This window comes from Heloderma suspectum, chromosome 2, assembly GCF_057233095.1.
Source record: "Heloderma suspectum isolate Gila_16-S chromosome 2, 16-S_ref, whole genome shotgun sequence".
Lineage (NCBI taxonomy): Eukaryota > Metazoa > Chordata > Lepidosauria > Squamata > Helodermatidae > Heloderma > Heloderma suspectum.
Window position 1 is genome coordinate 99121535 of NC_139459.1, and position 17846 is coordinate 99139380.

General features: G+C 42.5%; 1 protein-coding gene across 1 annotated transcript in view; it reads left to right on the forward strand.

The window, feature by feature from the left end:
- Positions 1-13720, forward strand: part of TRPM6 (transient receptor potential cation channel subfamily M member 6) — a 119789-nt gene extending 106069 nt beyond the window's left edge. The window contains exons 38-39 of the mRNA XM_084829662.1: positions 10627-10733; positions 12064-13720. Of these exons, the coding sequence (XP_084685788.1) occupies positions 10627-10733; positions 12064-12194 (238 nt within the window). The 3' untranslated portion in view covers positions 12195-13720. The remainder of the gene's footprint in view (positions 1-10626; positions 10734-12063) is intronic.
- Positions 13721-17846: the final 4126 nt, after the last annotated feature.

The following is a 17846-nucleotide window of genomic DNA, read 5'->3' on the forward strand; positions in this document are numbered from 1 at the left end:
ATTGTACTTGCAGCATGGCTTAAAGGTCAGTAAAGGGAACTTCATATAGTTCTGAATACAGACACTGAGAGTTATACCCTAGATTACATCCACTAGAGCGTTACACTAGTGGAAAAATTACAAGACTTATTGTTGTTCTGCTAGCAGTTGCACAGCCATTAGCAGAACAACTTGCCAAACTACTGCAAGCAACACCTAGCCTATTTAAATCAGAATGCCTTGTGCAAGTGGAATCAAAGTACTGGGTCTGAAACTTGTGCAAGGATGAAAATGGGGTTTCCGCAAGAAGAGTTTTTGTGCTAGCGAAGTGACACCATTGGATCCAACGCTTCTCTGTTGAAAAACCTTGGTTACAAGGAGGGCATATGTTTTACCAATATTGAGTTAGTTTCTGATTTGACTTTCGACACAACTGAAGATGCTGAATTTTAATATACAGTGCCATGGATTACTCAGAGTCTGTTTAGCTTAGGGTGTACTCATATGCATCCTCCTGATCTTATGTATAGGCTCATCTGAATCACAGTGGAAGGCAATTATTAGGGGCAGGGTGTGGAGTTACATGTCCTACAAAGCCTGGGCGCCTTTATTTTGAAACTAAGCACATCACATTCATGGGTGAGGCTTGTCAAAAGTAGATCCCCAAACCCTTAGGATTGCACAAGAACTGGGGATAGTGCAGTGAATGAAATGTTATCTAAGTTGGGTTTCTGACATGGTGTGGCCCATGCTGCTTGATCAAGTGAATGGCCTTCATTTGGCCAGAGGTCAGACAAACTGAAGAATGTTGCTTCAGGAAATAACCAAGGTCAGTTAAATCTCATTCACTTGATTCACAGGTGAAAACTGGACAGTCCCATACATGCATGTATATGTATTTTTTTCCATATACAGTCAAGGATGAATGGACCTTAGGAAAGGTGTGTGTGTAATGTTTCAAATCGTGTGGCTTCATGTATGCCAATTTGCAAATGATTCTAGAGGAGCTGAAGGTCAGGGGTCATCTGTTTATTAATTTAACCACTTATCGAAAATGAAGATAACAATGAATCCATTGTTCAGTTGAAGGGAGATCCAAAATTCTTAGTTGCTGCAATTGATTAGAATAGCAGTCAGCAACTAGAGGCAATCAAAGACTAATTTTGCCTCCCTTCCACCCAGCAAATCCATCCATTCACTCCCTGCTTACATTTTAGAAACAGAGGAGGGTTGTGGATAGAGTGGTGGCTGGGGCAACAGGACTTGCTGGCAGTCCAGCTAGGGGCCAGTAGATGGTCTCTAAAACTAGGTTCTGTTTATGGGTTTACAAAATGCTTTTTTAACAGATCAATGAAAAAAAACAATTGCTTTGTCATTTCCATAAATAGCAATATATTTGGCGACAATGTAGGAAGAACTCATTAACAAGGTGGAAAATGCCGTTTGATTTTCAAACGTTAGTGAAGATTAAAAACAAAACCAGTATTGTGTTGATGGTAATGTGAGAGAGTATGACAGCAACACCACAGATGGAGTTTGTATGTCTGTGCCTAGTGTTAACTTCAGATATATTCTTCTTACAGCAGGGGTGGGGGGAGTGTTGTGTCTTACCTCCTTGTACTAGAGAAAAAACTATCAGTATCAGAATAATCTTCTTCTTCTGGGGAGGGTATGTGTGTTTCCACCAGTGATTTACTCTGAGCTGGCTACATGTTGAGGCTGTTAGGGATAGATGACGTCATGGCCATCCAGCAGCAACCCCAGAGCTTATCACGGAAAAAACGGATTCCCTGAGACTGCTTAAAGTCCAATTCTTTTCCTTAAGTTGAGTTCTCCCCAGTATAGTTGCTGTGTGCCCCAACCCCTGCATTTAGGTCAGGTATGCTAGGTGCATCTCGACTTTCAGGGGAAAGGAGAAAGGGTGGAGTGGGGGGAAGCCTCTCTTATTGGTTGAGTAGCCCCTGACAGTCAGATGACGTTCACTCCAACCCCTATCCCCACCAGGAAGTACGTTCTGTCAAGCGATTTGTACTGCTGCAGAGAATCTGCTCGTGGTGCTCTACCCACAGCAAAGCCAATTCCTTTTAAAGTATCCAGTACTCCTCCATTAGCTTCCCCTTCCATTGTTGTGGAAACACAGCCTTGGTTAAAACCAATATCTGAAGACCCTTGCAGGAAACAGATGTGTGCCTTTGAGCTTGCACTTTCAGACATCCAGGAAGAGTGGGTGATTTCTGACTGACAGATTAGTTGCATTCATTAATACTGTTTGCAATAATTATAGTTCAGTATTTTGTTGCTTTAGCCCAGCCTTCCTCAACCTGGTCCCCTCACACCTGGGTGTGTTGGACTACAATTCCATAACCCCTCAGCCAGCTGGATGGAGGATTATAGGATTTGAAGTCCAACACATCTGAAGAGGATCAGGTTGGAGAAGGCTCCTTTAGTCCCTCATCTGTTCAAAGGCACATTTTAAATGTAATTTGTGTGTGGGAGATGCAAATACTTTTATCTGTAATGACTCTTTTCTTTTATGCATCCTACTCATTGCCTTGAAAAAGACTTGTGGTTTTCTTTAAAATGCCATTACTTGTTCTTGTTAGTGATATAATGCTACTGTTTCTACAGTGTTGCACTAATTCAGTGATGGAAAATTAGAAATCTTAGGGTGCAATCCTATGCATGTTTAGACAGAAAAAAGTCCTACAATTCCCAGCTTTCCCCAGCCAACCATGTGACTGGCTTGGCCTATGAATATGAAGACAATCAGTGCTTAGTTTTAAAAATAAAAGGTCCTCACATTCAAACCTCCTTGGAAGTAGGGATGGCAGAGAATTCCGCCACGGATCTCGGTGAGGCCGAATGCCAGTGCATTCGGCCCCCGGAACTCCATGGCAGAACGGCCTGCCCCCCCGCGGATCCCCCCCGGGATGAGACTTACCTGGGGCGGATGTTCCGGGCGGCGGCGGCTGTGGCAGCTGGTCTTCCAACCAGCTGCCACCATGTGCAGTCTTGTCTTGTGAAAAACAACAACAACGACGTGATAGGCTACGTAAAGATTTACATAGCCTATCATGGCTGGGTTTAAAAAAACCCAAATGCGTACACAAATGGCGGTGGCTACGGTCGCCGCCATTTGCGTTCCTTATTTTTGGCCATCTTAGTCTACGTAAATAGTTACGTAGAGTATGATGGCGAAAATAAAGGGGAACGCAAATAGCGTAGCGTAGTATTTGCATCCCTTTTTGATTCGCCGTTTTAGCCTACGTAAATATTTACGTAGGCTAAAACGGTGAATCAAAAACAGACGCATATAGCGCCCACTACGCTATTTGCGTTCCCCTTTATTTTCGCCGTCATAGTCTACGTAAAAATTTACGTAGACTAAGACGGCCAAAAATAAGGAAAACAAATGGCGGTGGCCATAGCTGCCGCCATTTGCCTATGCTGTTTTTTTTTCCCCCCCAGAGCCCTCCGCGGCCGGAAATCCGGCTGCGGACGGCTCTGGCCTGGGCTGGGCCTGGCCAGCTGCTCCGTGTACCTGCCGCGGAGCACAGCCAGCCGTGGAGGATTCCGGGGGGGAGGAATGGATCGCCTCCCCCGCCCGTCAAGGATTCCGGGGGGAGGGATGGAACGCCTCCCCCCCCCATCAACATAATCCACGGAAAGGTAAGTGATTTTCATACATCCCTACTTGGAAGTCATGTTTTCTGCTCCAGAAGTGTCATCACTAATCAAAGATGTGTGCAGAATGAGAAGGGCTATTCAGGAGTAAAGGAAAGGCTGGGTCTAGCGATGCTCAAGGCGATATTATCACTTTACATATTTCTAATGTTACATATTTTTCACTGAAAAGTTTTGGACCTATAAACCCTTGGATTTGGTTCCGGATGGAATCCCAGAGTGCATTCGGAGGGTTGGATCCAACCCTCACACTAGTGAAAGTCTGCTCGTGCAGCAGGACTTCCCTGCTCTCTCTTCCCCCCTGCAGCCCACCCCCGCATGCTCTGCAAATCTGCTCCGGATGGTCTCCCAACCCTCCAGAGCAGATCTGCAGCACACACAGGAGGCTGCAGGGGGAGGGGGAAAAGTGGTCCACTAGGGGTTCCATTCCACTGGAGGAAAAGCACCATTGGATACAACCGAGAGTGGTCATGCTCAAAGGGATGTTTGGTAAGTAAGTGTAGATAATCGTATAAGTTACAAATGCTTCTCTAGCGGTAATTTTCTATACATGGGCTCAAGTGATTGCCCAAAGCATCGGTTAAGAAAAGCATTGGGGTAATTATGCTTGAGTAAATCCATGAAGAGAAGTAATTGTGCCAGTCCCCCCTTGTTTATAAAGTTTCATTCAGAGATGCCAGTTTCTTTAATGCATAGCGTCTCTGAAAGTTTACAAACAGCCTGGGGATTATATCTTAATCCATAACCTGGAAAGATCTTCTAGTTCTACAAGAACCGATCTCCAGACTGTTCACAAACCTTTGGTCAGAGGACGCAAAAGCTTGCATAACCTTACCTAATCATAAGATAATTCATTAAGAGATTATGTGATGCGCTATTAAAGAAGATGCCTCTCAGAGTTAGTTTAGACCCTCTAAACTCTTTGAGAAAGCTAAATGTTTTCCAGCTTGGCCTTAAAGTAAAGATAGCTGGCTTATCAGAGAGGCTGAGGCTTTTCTCATATATAGTCCAAAGGTCAATTAGTCTTCCTTTTTTTCTAAGGAGAAAAAAAAAAAACTTCCCTGGGAGGAGGACTGAGTCCCAAGAGCACCTCTGTCTCTTTCCATTTCCCCCCAACTGATTTATATGCAGGTTCATTACCTGGGATCAGGTCCATCTCATCCTCACCTCGTAATTAGTAGGACATAATTTCCAAAGGACTTTGCAGAGTCCTTGCTCCCCCGGCTCATCCCTAGTCCTGTGCAACAGACCAACAGCCTGTCAGAAGTAACAGAGGTCTATCATTGGTGTGGTGATCACAGTATATTTTTGGCATTGGTGGTCCTCTGGAGTCTGATAACTGAGTCTGAGCCTGGTACTGGTGGATATAAGAGTGAGATTTTGCCCTTTTCTCCATTTTAAAATGTGAGGTTTTCACACATGCATGTCATACAATTAAACAACACTTAGTGTAGACAGCATTTTTTTGTGCATCCTCTTCTAGAGTCTTATCTAGATTATTTTTAATGAAATTTTCGAGAATGGTAGGTCAGCTGTATTAGAAACATTACCTTTAAAATATGTTATATTTTTTCCACAGTGATACTACATTCTTAACATATTGTAAGTAGATAGGCCTGAACATACACTCAGAAATGCTTTCTTTGTCAGCACTGCTGTTTTGCCCAGGGAGTGTCAAGTTGCAGACATGTATTCAGGGCTGGACACAGATAAATATAATGTATTGCACTGTAATTTTTTTTTTAATTGAGGTTGTGATTCTAGGTCTTGCCTAGAATCTGTATTCTGGCAATAATCTGGCTCTTCAGTAGGTCGTGCTCTATGTACACAGGAAATGTGCTCTACGTACACCAGTTTGTGTGTTCCTAATTCAAATAGTTGAAGAATGTTTTTGCTTGTTCTGAGAGAGCATCTTGAAATACAGTGCAAATTAGGGATGTCAGAGAATTCCGCCACGGATCTTGGTGAGGCTGAATGCCAGTGCATTCGGCCCCCCAAAATCCGTGGCAGAACGAAGCCCCCGCCCCCCCCCACGAAAAGCGTGAGAAACGGAGCACTTACCTTCTGCTGTCTGTGCTGACTTGTGAATGGCAGCTGCCCTGCGGCCGCCATTTGCTTCTTCATCATAGCTGTGATAGGCTACGTAAGTATTTACATAGCCTATCACGGCAAGCCAAAAACCCCCCCATTGTATGCAAATGGCGGTAGCTACGGTGGCCGCCATTTGCATTCCCTATTTTTAGCCGTTTTAGCTTATGTAAATATTTACCTAGGCTATTACGGCAAAAACAAGGGGAACGCAAATAGCGTAGTGGGCGCTATTTGCGTTCCTTTTTTTCCCACCGTAATAGCCTACGTAAATATTTATGCATAAATATGCATAAAAATAGAATCCGGAGTGTAACGATGAATACAGTTCACAGGACCACACAGGAACCTGCCCTATATCAAGTCAGACAATGGTCCCACTAGGTCAGCATTGTCTGGTATCAGCTCTCCAGGGTTTCAGACAGAGGTCATTCCCAATCCTACCCGGAGACGTCAGGGATTGAACCTGGAATCTTCCGCATTCAAAGCATGTGTTCTGCCACTGAGCTAGTCTTTCCCCAGACAAGAAAACAGAGATTCTTGTATAATACTTATTACAAAACTACAGACATAGAACTTTTTATCGTTTTGACAGACTGTAAGCGGAATGTGCAATAGATGCAGCACAGACCACATGTGCCCAATCTCCACATTCTTGATGTAATATTAAAAGGGGGAGGAGTACAAACATAAATCCCTACATGGGGATTCCTGACCGATATGACCCTTACCTCTGATGGGGGGGTGTGGTGGTAAAATACATATGTCCCATTTAAATATTTACGTAGGCTAAAACGGGGAAAAGAAAAGGAACACAAATGGTGCCCACTACGCTATTTGCGTTCCCCTTGTTTTCGCCGTAATAACCTACGTAAATATTTACGTAGGCTAAAACGGCTAAAAATAGGGAACACAAATGGCAGCTGCCATAGCTGCCGCCATTTGTGTCCGCAGCAGCCCGTCTGTGGCCAGAACTCCAGCTGTGGATGGCCCTGGCTGGCGGCTCCGCGGAACCGGCCCAGGGAGGGTTCTGGGGGGAGGGACGGAGCGCCTCCCCCCCACCGTGAATCCAAGCTGTGAAAAGGTAAGTGACTTTCGTATATCCCTAGTGCAAATGCTCTATGAGGAAAGAAGGAATTGGGTAGCTATGCTTTCTTAGGCCTAGGAGGAAGAAGAATGAGGGTTCTGATGTCTTGTCCTAGGAGTTCAGGCCTACAAAGCTGAAAGGACACTCAGCTGTGGATGTGTCTGGTGGTGAAAAGAAAATCCGATGCTGTAAAGAACAATATTGTTTAGGAACCTGGAATGTCAGATCAATGAATCAAGGTAAGCTGGAGGTGGTCAAACATGAGATGGCAAGATTGAACATCGACATCTTGGGAATCAGCGGACTAAAATGGACAGGCATGGGCGAATTTAATTCAGGTGACCATCATATCTACTATTGTGGGCAAGAATCCCTTAGAAGAAATGGAGTAGCACTCATAGTCAACAAAAGGGTGGGAAAAGCAGTACTGGGGTACAATCTTAAAAATGATAGAATGATCTCAGTACGAATCCAAGGCAAACCATTCAACATCACAGTAATTCAAGTCTATGCCCCAACCACTGAGGCCGAAGAAGCTGAGGTTGATCGGTTCTATGAAGACCTACAACACCTTCTAGAACTAACACCAAAAAAAGATGTCCTCTTCATCATAGGGGATTGAAATGCTAAAGTAGGAAGTCAAGAAATCACCGGGATAACAGGCAGGCATGGCCTTGGTGTACAAAATGAAGCAGGACAAAAGCTAATAGAGTTTTGCCAAGAGAACATGCTGATCATAGCAAACACTCTTTTCCAACAGCACAAGAGGCGACTCTACACATGGACGTCACCAGATGGTCAATATCGAAATCAGATTGATTATGTCCTTTGCAGCCAAAGATGGAGAAGCTCCATACAGTCAGTAAAAACAAGACCTGGAGCTGACTGTGGCTCAGATCATGAGCTGTTTCTTGCAAAATTTCGGCTTAAATTGAAGAACGTCGGTAAAACCACTAAACCGTTCAGGTATGACCTAAATCATATCCCTGATGAATATACAGTGGAGGTGAGGAATAGATTTCAGGGATTAGACCTGATAGACAGAGTGCCTGAGGAACTATGGACGGAGGTCCGTAACATTGTTCAGGAGGCAGCAACGAAATCCATCCCAAAGAAAAAGAAATGCAAGAAAGCCAAGTGGCTGTCTGATGAGGCTTTACAAGTAGCTGAGGAAAGAAGGGAAGCGAAAAGCAAGGGAGAAAGGGGAAGATATACCCAACTGAATGCAGAGTTCCAGAGAATAGCAAGGAGAGACAAGAAGGCCTTCTTAAATGAACAATGCAAAGAAATCGAGGAAAACAACAGAATGGGAAAGACTAGAGATCTCTTCAAGAAAATTGGAGATCTCAAGGGAACGTTTTGTGCAAAGACGGGCATGATAAAGGACAAAGAAGGCAGGGATCTAACAGAAGCAGATGAGATTAAGAAGAGGTGGCAAGAATACACAGAAGAACTATACAGGAAAGATCTGAATGTCCCTGATAGCCATGATAGTGCGGTCACCGAACTTGAGCCGGACATCCTAGAGAGTGAAGTCAAGTGGGCCTTAGGAAGCATTAGTAACAACAAAGCTAGCGGAGATGACAGTCTTCCAGCCGAGCTATTTAAAATCCTAAAAGATGATGCTGTTAAAGTGCTGCATTCAATATGCCAACAAATCTGGAACACTCAACAGTGGCCACAAGACTGGAAAAGGTCAGTTTACATTCCAATTCCAAAGAAGGGCAACGCCAAAGAGTGTTCAAACTACCGCACAATTGCGCTCATTTCACATGCCAGCAAGGTGATGCTCAAAATCCTACAAGCTAGGCTTCAGCAGTATGCGAACCGAGAACTACCGGAAGTACAAGCTGGGTTTCGAAGAGGCAGAGGAACTAGAGATCAAATCGCCAACATTCGCTGCATCATGGAGAAAGCAAGAGAATTCCAGAAAAACGTCTATTTCTGCTTCATTGACTACGCTAAAGCCTTTGATTGTGTGGATCACAACAAACTGTGGCAAATTCTTAAAGTGATGGGAGTACCAGACCACCTTACCTGTCTCCTGAGAAACCTGTACGAGGGTCAAAAAGCAACAGTAAGAACCAGACATGGAACAACCGATTGGTTCAAAATTGGGAAAGGAGTACGACAAGGCTGCATATTGTCACCCTGCTTATTTAACTTATATGCAGAGTACATCATGAGAAATGCCGGGTTGGATGAATCAGAGGTCGGAATTAAGATTGCTGGGAGAATTATCAATAACCTCCGATATGCAGACGATACCACCCTAATGGCAGAAAGCAAAGAGGATCTAAAGAGCCTCTTGTTGAGGGTGAAAGAGGAGAGTTTAAAAGCTGGTTTGAAACTCAACATTAAAAAAACTAAGATCATGGCATCTGGCCCCATCACTTCCTGGCATATAGAAGGGGAAGAAATGGAAGCAGTGACAGATTTTACTTTCTTGGGCTCCAAGATCACCGCAGACGGTGACTGTAGCCATGAAATTAAAAGACGCTTGCTCCTTGGGAGTAAAGCTATGGCCAACCTAGGCAGCATAGTAAGAAGCAGAGACATCACCTTACCGACAAAGGTCCGTCTAATCAAAGCTATGGTTTTCCCAGTAGTAATGTATGGCTGTGAGAGCTGGACTATAAGGAAGGCTGAGCGCCGAAGAATTGATGCTTTCGAACTGTGGTGCTGGAGAAGACTCTTACGAGTCCCCTGGACTGCAAGGAGGTCAAATCAGTCCATCCTAAAGGAAATCAACCCTGAGTGCTCATTGGAAGGTCAGATAATGAAGCTGAAGCTCCAATATTTTGGCCACCTAATGCGAAGAGAAAACTCCCTGGAAAAGACCCTGATGCTGGGAAAGACTGAAGGCAAAAGGAGAAGGGGACGGCAGAGGATGAGATGGCTAGATAGCATCACGGATGCAATGAATATGAACTTGAGCACGCTCCGGGAGAGAGCGCAGGACAGGAAGGCCTGGCGTGATATGGTCCATGGGGTCACGAAGAGTCGGACACGACTGAACGACTGAACAACAACAACAACAAATATATATATATATATATATATATATATATATGTGTGTGTGCACATACATGTGTGCATGTACACACACACACACACAACATAGTTTTATTGGGGAGGCATTTTGCTGTTGCTCCTGTATAGGCACTTTTATCAACCCCCTTTCCTAATCAGGTTACACAGTCCAGACCACACACAAGTGCATATTGGTGGATTGCAGGCAGATAGCTCTTGATGATGATTCATGCGAGTGAGCCAAGCCCCATGCTGCAGCAGACAGAAGTACTACACTTTTCAGAGTAAATTTACGAATGCCAGCCGTACTAGGCAGTGTGTGGAATATTTTCCAGGTCAGCCCCAAATATGTTCTCTCTCTCTTCTTTTTTTTTTTTTTAGCAGGGGTAGGTAACTTGCTTAGATCTCAGAAACAAAGCAGAAATATATCAAAATCTGGAGGATCCTGGCAAATGTATGCATTATATTTACATGTAATGTACAACTTTTCCTTATACAGATGGTAGATCTTCTGTAGTACCTAATCACTGCTGGATTGCCACACTGCTGAACTGGCTAAATTTTGTAGCCGAACTGACATTTCTCAATGTAGCAGAGAGGAGGCACTATGTGTACACACACACACACACACACACACACACACGAACAAAGTTGAAATTAAAACTAACTTTAATTTTTTGAAGGCTTTGCAATATTATGGGCAATAGATCAAAACACAGGCTACACATTTACTAGTTCTCTATCATTTCTTCCAGATCTAGAGGGATGGCATTTGGACCTGCAAACCTTGGGGAGGAAGCAATCAAAAACTTCATTTCAAAGCATCACTGCAACTCCTGTTGCAGGAAACTCAGACTTCCTGGTATGCAATAGGAAAGCTCTGCGTATGTCTGAACAAACCAGCCCTGAGAACAGCTTATCCCTGAGTCTAGGATAGATGATAAATTGTGCTCACTATGTTGTCCACATTCTAGTCTGTGCTAGTTTTCTATCTCTGGGATAAGATAAGATAAGATAAGATAAGATAAGATAAGATAAGATAAGATAAGATCTTATGGTAACAAAGAACTCAAAGGCCTAACAAGAATTATTTTAAGAATTCTTTCAAGTTTCCATATGTCTTTGGGTTTCTATAGAGTACCAATATGTTTAGGCAGAAGCAAAACTAAACTGCATTCTCCAGCTCTGTATTCCAGTTCTTGATTTTGCAAACTCTTTTGCTAAAGAATTTTATTTCACCCCCGTTAATCTTACTTATTAAGAACTAAGGTTCTTTTATTTGAACTGTTTGATTTGTTAGGACCAGACAAACCTAATATACTCTGTTATGATTACACATGCTTTTTGGTTTTGCTAAAGTGTTTGCACCTCTCAGTGACAACTAATTTATGTGGTGTCCAGAATATTGACAAATACTGTTCACATATTTTCCAATTGATTTTGTAATTCCACCATCAAATGGATGGTTGGCAAAGATATGAAAGAGCCACATCTTATGAATTTACATGGTGCGATAGGCTCGTGTTGGGGGATCTCAGCCCCTCTTCCCCATCAGGCACATAGTCATAGTGCTCTGAACTATTTGCACATAGCGGGTTATTGTTCTGAGACTTGGGTCAGAATTTTGGTACAGCGTTTTGCTTTCCCTGTCTTTGGTGTAGTACTCCATAGGTCATAGGTGGGGAAGCTGTTTCCTTTCAGATCTTTTTGAACTCCTGTCACCCCTAATCATTGGTCATGCTGACTGAAGCTGATGGGGGTTGTAGCTCAACAACATCTGGAGGGCCAAGGGTTTCCACCCATTCCATAGGTGCTGTGTTAGAAAACCAAAGTCTGTCTTTCAGTCCTTCTAAAAGTGTGTGTAGAAGCATGCCCATTGTCCCAACCTTAACACCCATCAGTTGATTAGCACTGTTTACGAAGCGCAACAAGCTTACCACTTGTACATGCATAAGCTATCTCTTCTTCATAGAGAACCTGCTTTGTTTCACGGGGCACCCAATCATACATACAGAGCCTTCTGGGATGTGAATTTATCTAGGGGAATACGAGAAAGACAGTAACAGAAGTATGCTTCCTTTCTGTGCACCACCATGTTATGGATTGACTTACCACTTGTTCTTAGTCTCAAGAGCTGGCTCTTTGTATAAGCTGAACATCTGATTTGAAATTTTTACCTGTTTTCTCCATAGATCTGAAAAGAAATGATTACACACCTGGGAGGCTTAATCCAGCTTTTGAGGCTGAAACAGAAGCAATGGCAGAAGCAGGAGATGAGGCTACTAACAACGATGAACCTCTGGAATGCTATACTCGGCTGTGATACAAGGGATAGAGAGGCAGGACCTAGCCTTTGAGCACCGAAATCATACCCATTATTGAATTTGTCTGAAGGGACAAACTATAGATGCTCAAATAACTCTGTTATCCATACATTTGTACACCAAGGAAACGAAAGCAATTGATTGATATGCATGCGAGTGGGTGAAGAAATCTCCTATTAGAAAAAGGAACCTCTTTAGTTACTGACTTCAGCACCCTTTTATTTGTATAGGTTTGTCCTGAGATTATCCATTAAAGTCACTGATCCCCATGACAGTGATTCAATTTATTTATGCTTTAGAAATGTTGCTGATAATAAGTTAATAGAGAAGAGTGGCAAGAAAATACATAGAATTGTTTTGAAAAAGGGAAGTTTTCAAGGAGGTTATTTGATTTTCTGTCCTCCACTGTTCCCAGATGGAGATCTCTTTTATCTGGAGGATATACTGCATATCCAAATTTTCAAGAAGCCAAAGCAAAAACCCTGCTGCTTTCCCCTCTGCTAGGAATCCTAGGGTAGGATGACATCTTCCAAAAAGAGAGTCTTCATCCTCTTCTTTGAATGCTTCTGAAGCAGGGCAGCATTTGCCAGGTACTTTCTCCTGTTGGTGCAACAGTGTAATGGGAGAAGCTCTATCTGTGGAACATCTGTCTTACTCCAAGCATACTACAAGGACAGAAGCTCTATCTCTTTGGAAATATGATCACACTTCCATGGCACAAAATGAATAGAGACCACAAAGGAGCTAGAAAGGGACAGATGGAAATGGGATAAGGACTTCTTTATTCCTTCAATATACAAATGGTTTGATTTTAAAATCCTAAAATCAGTGATTTCACTGATGGGCTGGAAAGAAATAGTATGAGAGAAAGATGAAGCAAAGGGCTGGATGCGTCCGATCTTGTCTGATCTTGGAAGCTAAGCAGGGTCAGCCCTGGTTAGTACTTGGATGGGACACCGCCTGGGAATCAGGCTTCCTGCACTGAGTAGGGGGTTGGACTCTACTGCACTAAATGACCTTTATCCCATTTTAAAAACGATTGGAGATAATAAGCTATCAAACTACAGCGCATTCAGCTTCCTTGTGAAAAGAGGAAGTTGCGCAATAAGAGCAGCTAGACCACAGCACCATCTAGTGGCTCTATAATGAAACATATAGAACATGCAGGTATGTGGGGGGGAAAGGGGGGGAAGGGAAGCACATGTAAAGGGAGCCCGTCATGATCCTGCATTTAAAATGGACGCAGAAAGCCCTGGTAAATTTGTGGGATTTTAGCCTGGTGTAAAAATGCTCATCATCTAGACATACTAATGGGCCATTGGTTGGTTCAAGTATTTAGTATGAGAATCACAGCAGGGACTAAAAGTAGATTTGTCTGCTCTGGAGAATGGGCAAAAAAGTTTTTGTGGTAAAGCAGTTGTAGAGATTTATTTTTCTGTGGGACTAGCACCACCTGTCTATGTGTTTGCTTCTGTACCTCTGTAATGCCTGGTCAATCTGTAAATTTGTAAATAAACATCTTATTACAAGTATATCGCAAGACTCCAGTTCTCCCTCCTCCAAAGGAAACTCATACTAAACTTCCCATTGCTTGGGGAAGGAGACATGCAAAATTGAAAATGACAAGAGCCTTGTCCCACATTTAAGTACAAACAGTAAAAGACAGTCCCAGAAAGGTACAATACTTTTTAAAAGAGAAAACAAGTAATATAAAAAAGCAACCACCTTCATATGAAGAGACGTCACGCTTGTGACAGCATAAAACCGAAGACTATAAGGACTGAAGAATACAATATGCATAAAAATAGAATCCGGAGTGTAACGATGAATACAGTTCACAGGACCACACAGGAACCTGCCCTATATCAAGTCAGACAATGGTCCCACTAGGTCAGCATTGTCTGGTATCAGCTCTCCAGGGTTTCAGACAGAGGTCATTCCCAATCCTACCCGGAGACGTCAGGGATTGAACCTGGAATCTTCCGCATTCAAAGCATGTGTTCTGCCACTGAGCTAGTCTTTCCCCAGACAAGAAAACAGAGATTCTTGTATAATACTTATTACAAAACTACAGACATAGAACTTTTTATCGTTTTGACAGACTGTAAGCGGAATGTGCAATAGATGCAGCACAGACCACATTTGCCCAATCTCCACATTCTTGATGTAATATTAAAAGGGGGAGGAGTACAAACATAAATCCCTACATGGGGATTCCTGACCGATATGACCCTTACCTCTGATCGGGGTGTGTGGTGGTAAAATACATATGTCCCATTTAGGAGATTCATCAAACACATGGAGATGGGGGCTTGAGAGAGCAGGCAGGCAAATGCGTGATCGTTGCTCCAGTTTGCTAAATGAGAGAAAAACGTCCACAGCATCTCCCAGGTTTAGCTTAGAAAACATTTATTGCTGTATTGACTTAATGGAAACAGTTTCCACAGTATCAATAGACGTGAGTGCTAACTTGCCTCAAAAACCTGTCCCTCCTTTTTGTATTAATTTTTTCTTTACCTTTCTTTTTTTAAAAGGATGAAGTAAAGAGGCTTTCATCCTAACTCTTAACATGGTCATCAATGTGCATGTGTGTGTTTGTTTCAATCCTATGTTACAAAAAAAGTAACGTTCTTGTCATTGGTAACTGTCAGCATTTTTCTACTTTCAGACATTCCTTATTGCCTCAAGGGCTTTTAAAACCTTTACTGTACTGCTTCTGTCTTGAATTCACTTCAGTCCACTTAATTTACAGGATCCCTCACAGGGAAAGGAAAGCTTCAAACGAAGAAGAAAAATATTTTCCTATTTTGAAGAGTGTGAAAGCTATGCTAAAAAAAGAAAAAAAAGTGGGGAGAAGGGAACCCCTTACTTTGTCAACTTGATGTTCATTGTGTTAGCATATTTTCTCTCCCTACAAGCATATGAAAATAAATGAGTGCTTCCAGATAATAGGTTCTGTGGAAAAGTTAATAGCCTTATCGAAATTTTTTAAAGGAAGCTGCATACACAAAAACCTAGAAGGGACAGATCAGCAATTCAGTGCTTGTACAAAATGGTTTTGTGGGGGTGGCTGGGGATAACTCTGATCTGATATTTATCTGCAAGTGGGGGGCTCCTTCTCTCTTTCCCCCATTTGGGCTCCTGGGGTATCCACATGCAGGAACCCGAATTGACAGAGTTATGAAATCAACAGGGCTTGCTTCTGTCTAAATGTACTTAGGAGCAGGGCATACATTCTTCAAGATAAGTTTAGGTGCTGGTTTTTAGTACCATTTTGTTTGTATATTTGCCATGGAGAAATGCCAGGAAGGGGGCATTAAATCACACCAGGTAATAACTATTATGTGAATAAACCCCGTTAGTGCCATTGGCTAAGCTACTTTCTGTGAAATTACACATTTTGTGGCCACTTTACTAAATTGGATGCAACTCAGGTAGCAGACAAGTAAGTAGTGATGTAAGCGTAACTATTTACATAAGTAGCCTTTTAGTCTTAATATATACCACACAAATGAGGATCCTGTGGAGAATCTTAATTCATTTCCTACACTGAATGGTCCTAATTATTAGAAATGCTAGCCATGTCAACAGCTAATGCTGGGGGAATGTGGCATGTTATAGTTTATATGCTGCAGCCTGCAGGGAATTATGCAAGCCTTCCCTTTATGTAAGGCAGCTAATTGCCACATGCTTTTTTGTGCATGCTCTCAGTCCTTAATCCTTTGGGTTGGAGGCACCTATTCGTTCCAGGCTTTGATGTTGACCCTGCTCGTGGGTCCACCATGGTGATGATGGGTGCTGCTCCTGAATCCACTTGAATGTGTTGTTAATGGCAACGACTACCATACCTTATACAGTGCCAAGAGTCTTCTAGGCATTGTTATTAATATTTATCTTAAAAATATTTAAAGTATTTCTGAATCGCCCCTCTACTCACTGAGTGCTCGAGATGATTTACAATAAAACCATAAACACAATAAAATACAGCAATTCCAAACAAAACACAAAACAAAACAGATAAAATACATAATAATAACATGGGGACCTTCAAAAACCAAAGAACAGCTTTAATATGTAACAGCTCAGTGGAACAGTGTAGAGTTTACCAGTTGTCTAAAGACCAGTAATGAGGGAACCAACCTAACCTCAACAGGTTCCATCATCAGGGTGCTACTACACAGAAGTTTCAGGTCCCCAGCAATCTCACCTCTTCAGAAGGTGAGATATGTAAGAGGCCCTCAGATTAAGAATGTAGACTGGGCAGATTCATATAGAAGGAGGCAGTCTCTCAGATATCCTGGCCCCAAGTGATTTCAGGTGTTATTGTTGGCTTTTATTCTTGTTTTTATTGTTATTTTACTGTGTTTATGTTTTTATCATTTTTAATATTTTAACTGTTTTTATGTGTCTTATTGCTGTAAGCCATCTTCGGAGGGCTTCTGCCTTGAAAGGCAGCCAAGACATATTTTAAATAAAAAAATAAAAAATAGAGGCTTTATAGGTAAGAACCAGCACCTTGGATTGGGCTTAGAAACAAATAGGAAGTCAGTGAAGCTGTTTCAAGACTTGTGTTATATGGTCTATAAAATGCACACCATGTTAGCTGTACTTTCCAAACACTTTTCAACAGCAGCCTCATGTAGAGCATGTTACAGTAACCTAAACATGAGCTGATTAAGGAATGGACAACAGTGGCCAGATCCGCCTTCCCTAGGAAAGGTTGCAGCTGGTGTGCTAGTCAAAGCTGTTCAAAGGTGCTTCTGGCCACCACCACTACCACCTGACCATCCAAGAACAGCGCTGGACCCAAGAGCACCCCCAAACTGCAGACTCCATCATTCAGAGGGAGTACAACCCGATCTATGATTTCTTTAAAGCCATTGCTATAAATGGTGCTTTCCAGAGGAGTAATACTAATACATTATTATTATAATATTATTATTATTGATGATGGTGATGGTGATGATGGTTTGTGTCAGGAGCACTTGCAGTCGATCATTTACTGTTGCGGCACCCACCCTCTGGACCACTACCTATTGACATTAGACAGGCCCCCACAGTTCTGACATTTAGACATCTTCTTAAAACATCTCTTCACACAGGCTTTCCCTGAAGCGGGATCCAGCTGGCTATCGTTTGTAGCACACAGTAGATTTCATTGTTTTATTGATGATTAATTTGTATTGAGTGGTTTTATTGCTATATTTACTGTTGTTTTGATCTCATGGTATTTTACATTCACCACTTTGATACCTTTGTGGAAAGCGGTATATAAATTTGAATAATAAATAAAAGGACACATATAGGAAGTGGAAGAAAGGCCAAGCTACAAAGGAAGAGTACAGGCAGGTAGCACAGAATTGCAGGGGTGGCTTCAGGAAGGCTAAAGCTGAGAACGAGCTGAGGTTAGCGAGGGATGCTAAAAGCAACAAAAAGGCTTTCTTCGGATACATGCATAGTAAAAGACAGAGGAAAGAAATGGTGGTTCAGCTATTAAATAAGGATGGCAAAATAATAACAGATGACAAGAAAAAGGCAGAAGTGCTCAATTCCTACTTTGGCTCAGTCTTCTCCCAAAAGAGGGTCTATGACCCCTCTGGCAAAGGCGAAGTACAGGCTGAAGGGGCAGGATTGCAGCTTGGGATCCATAG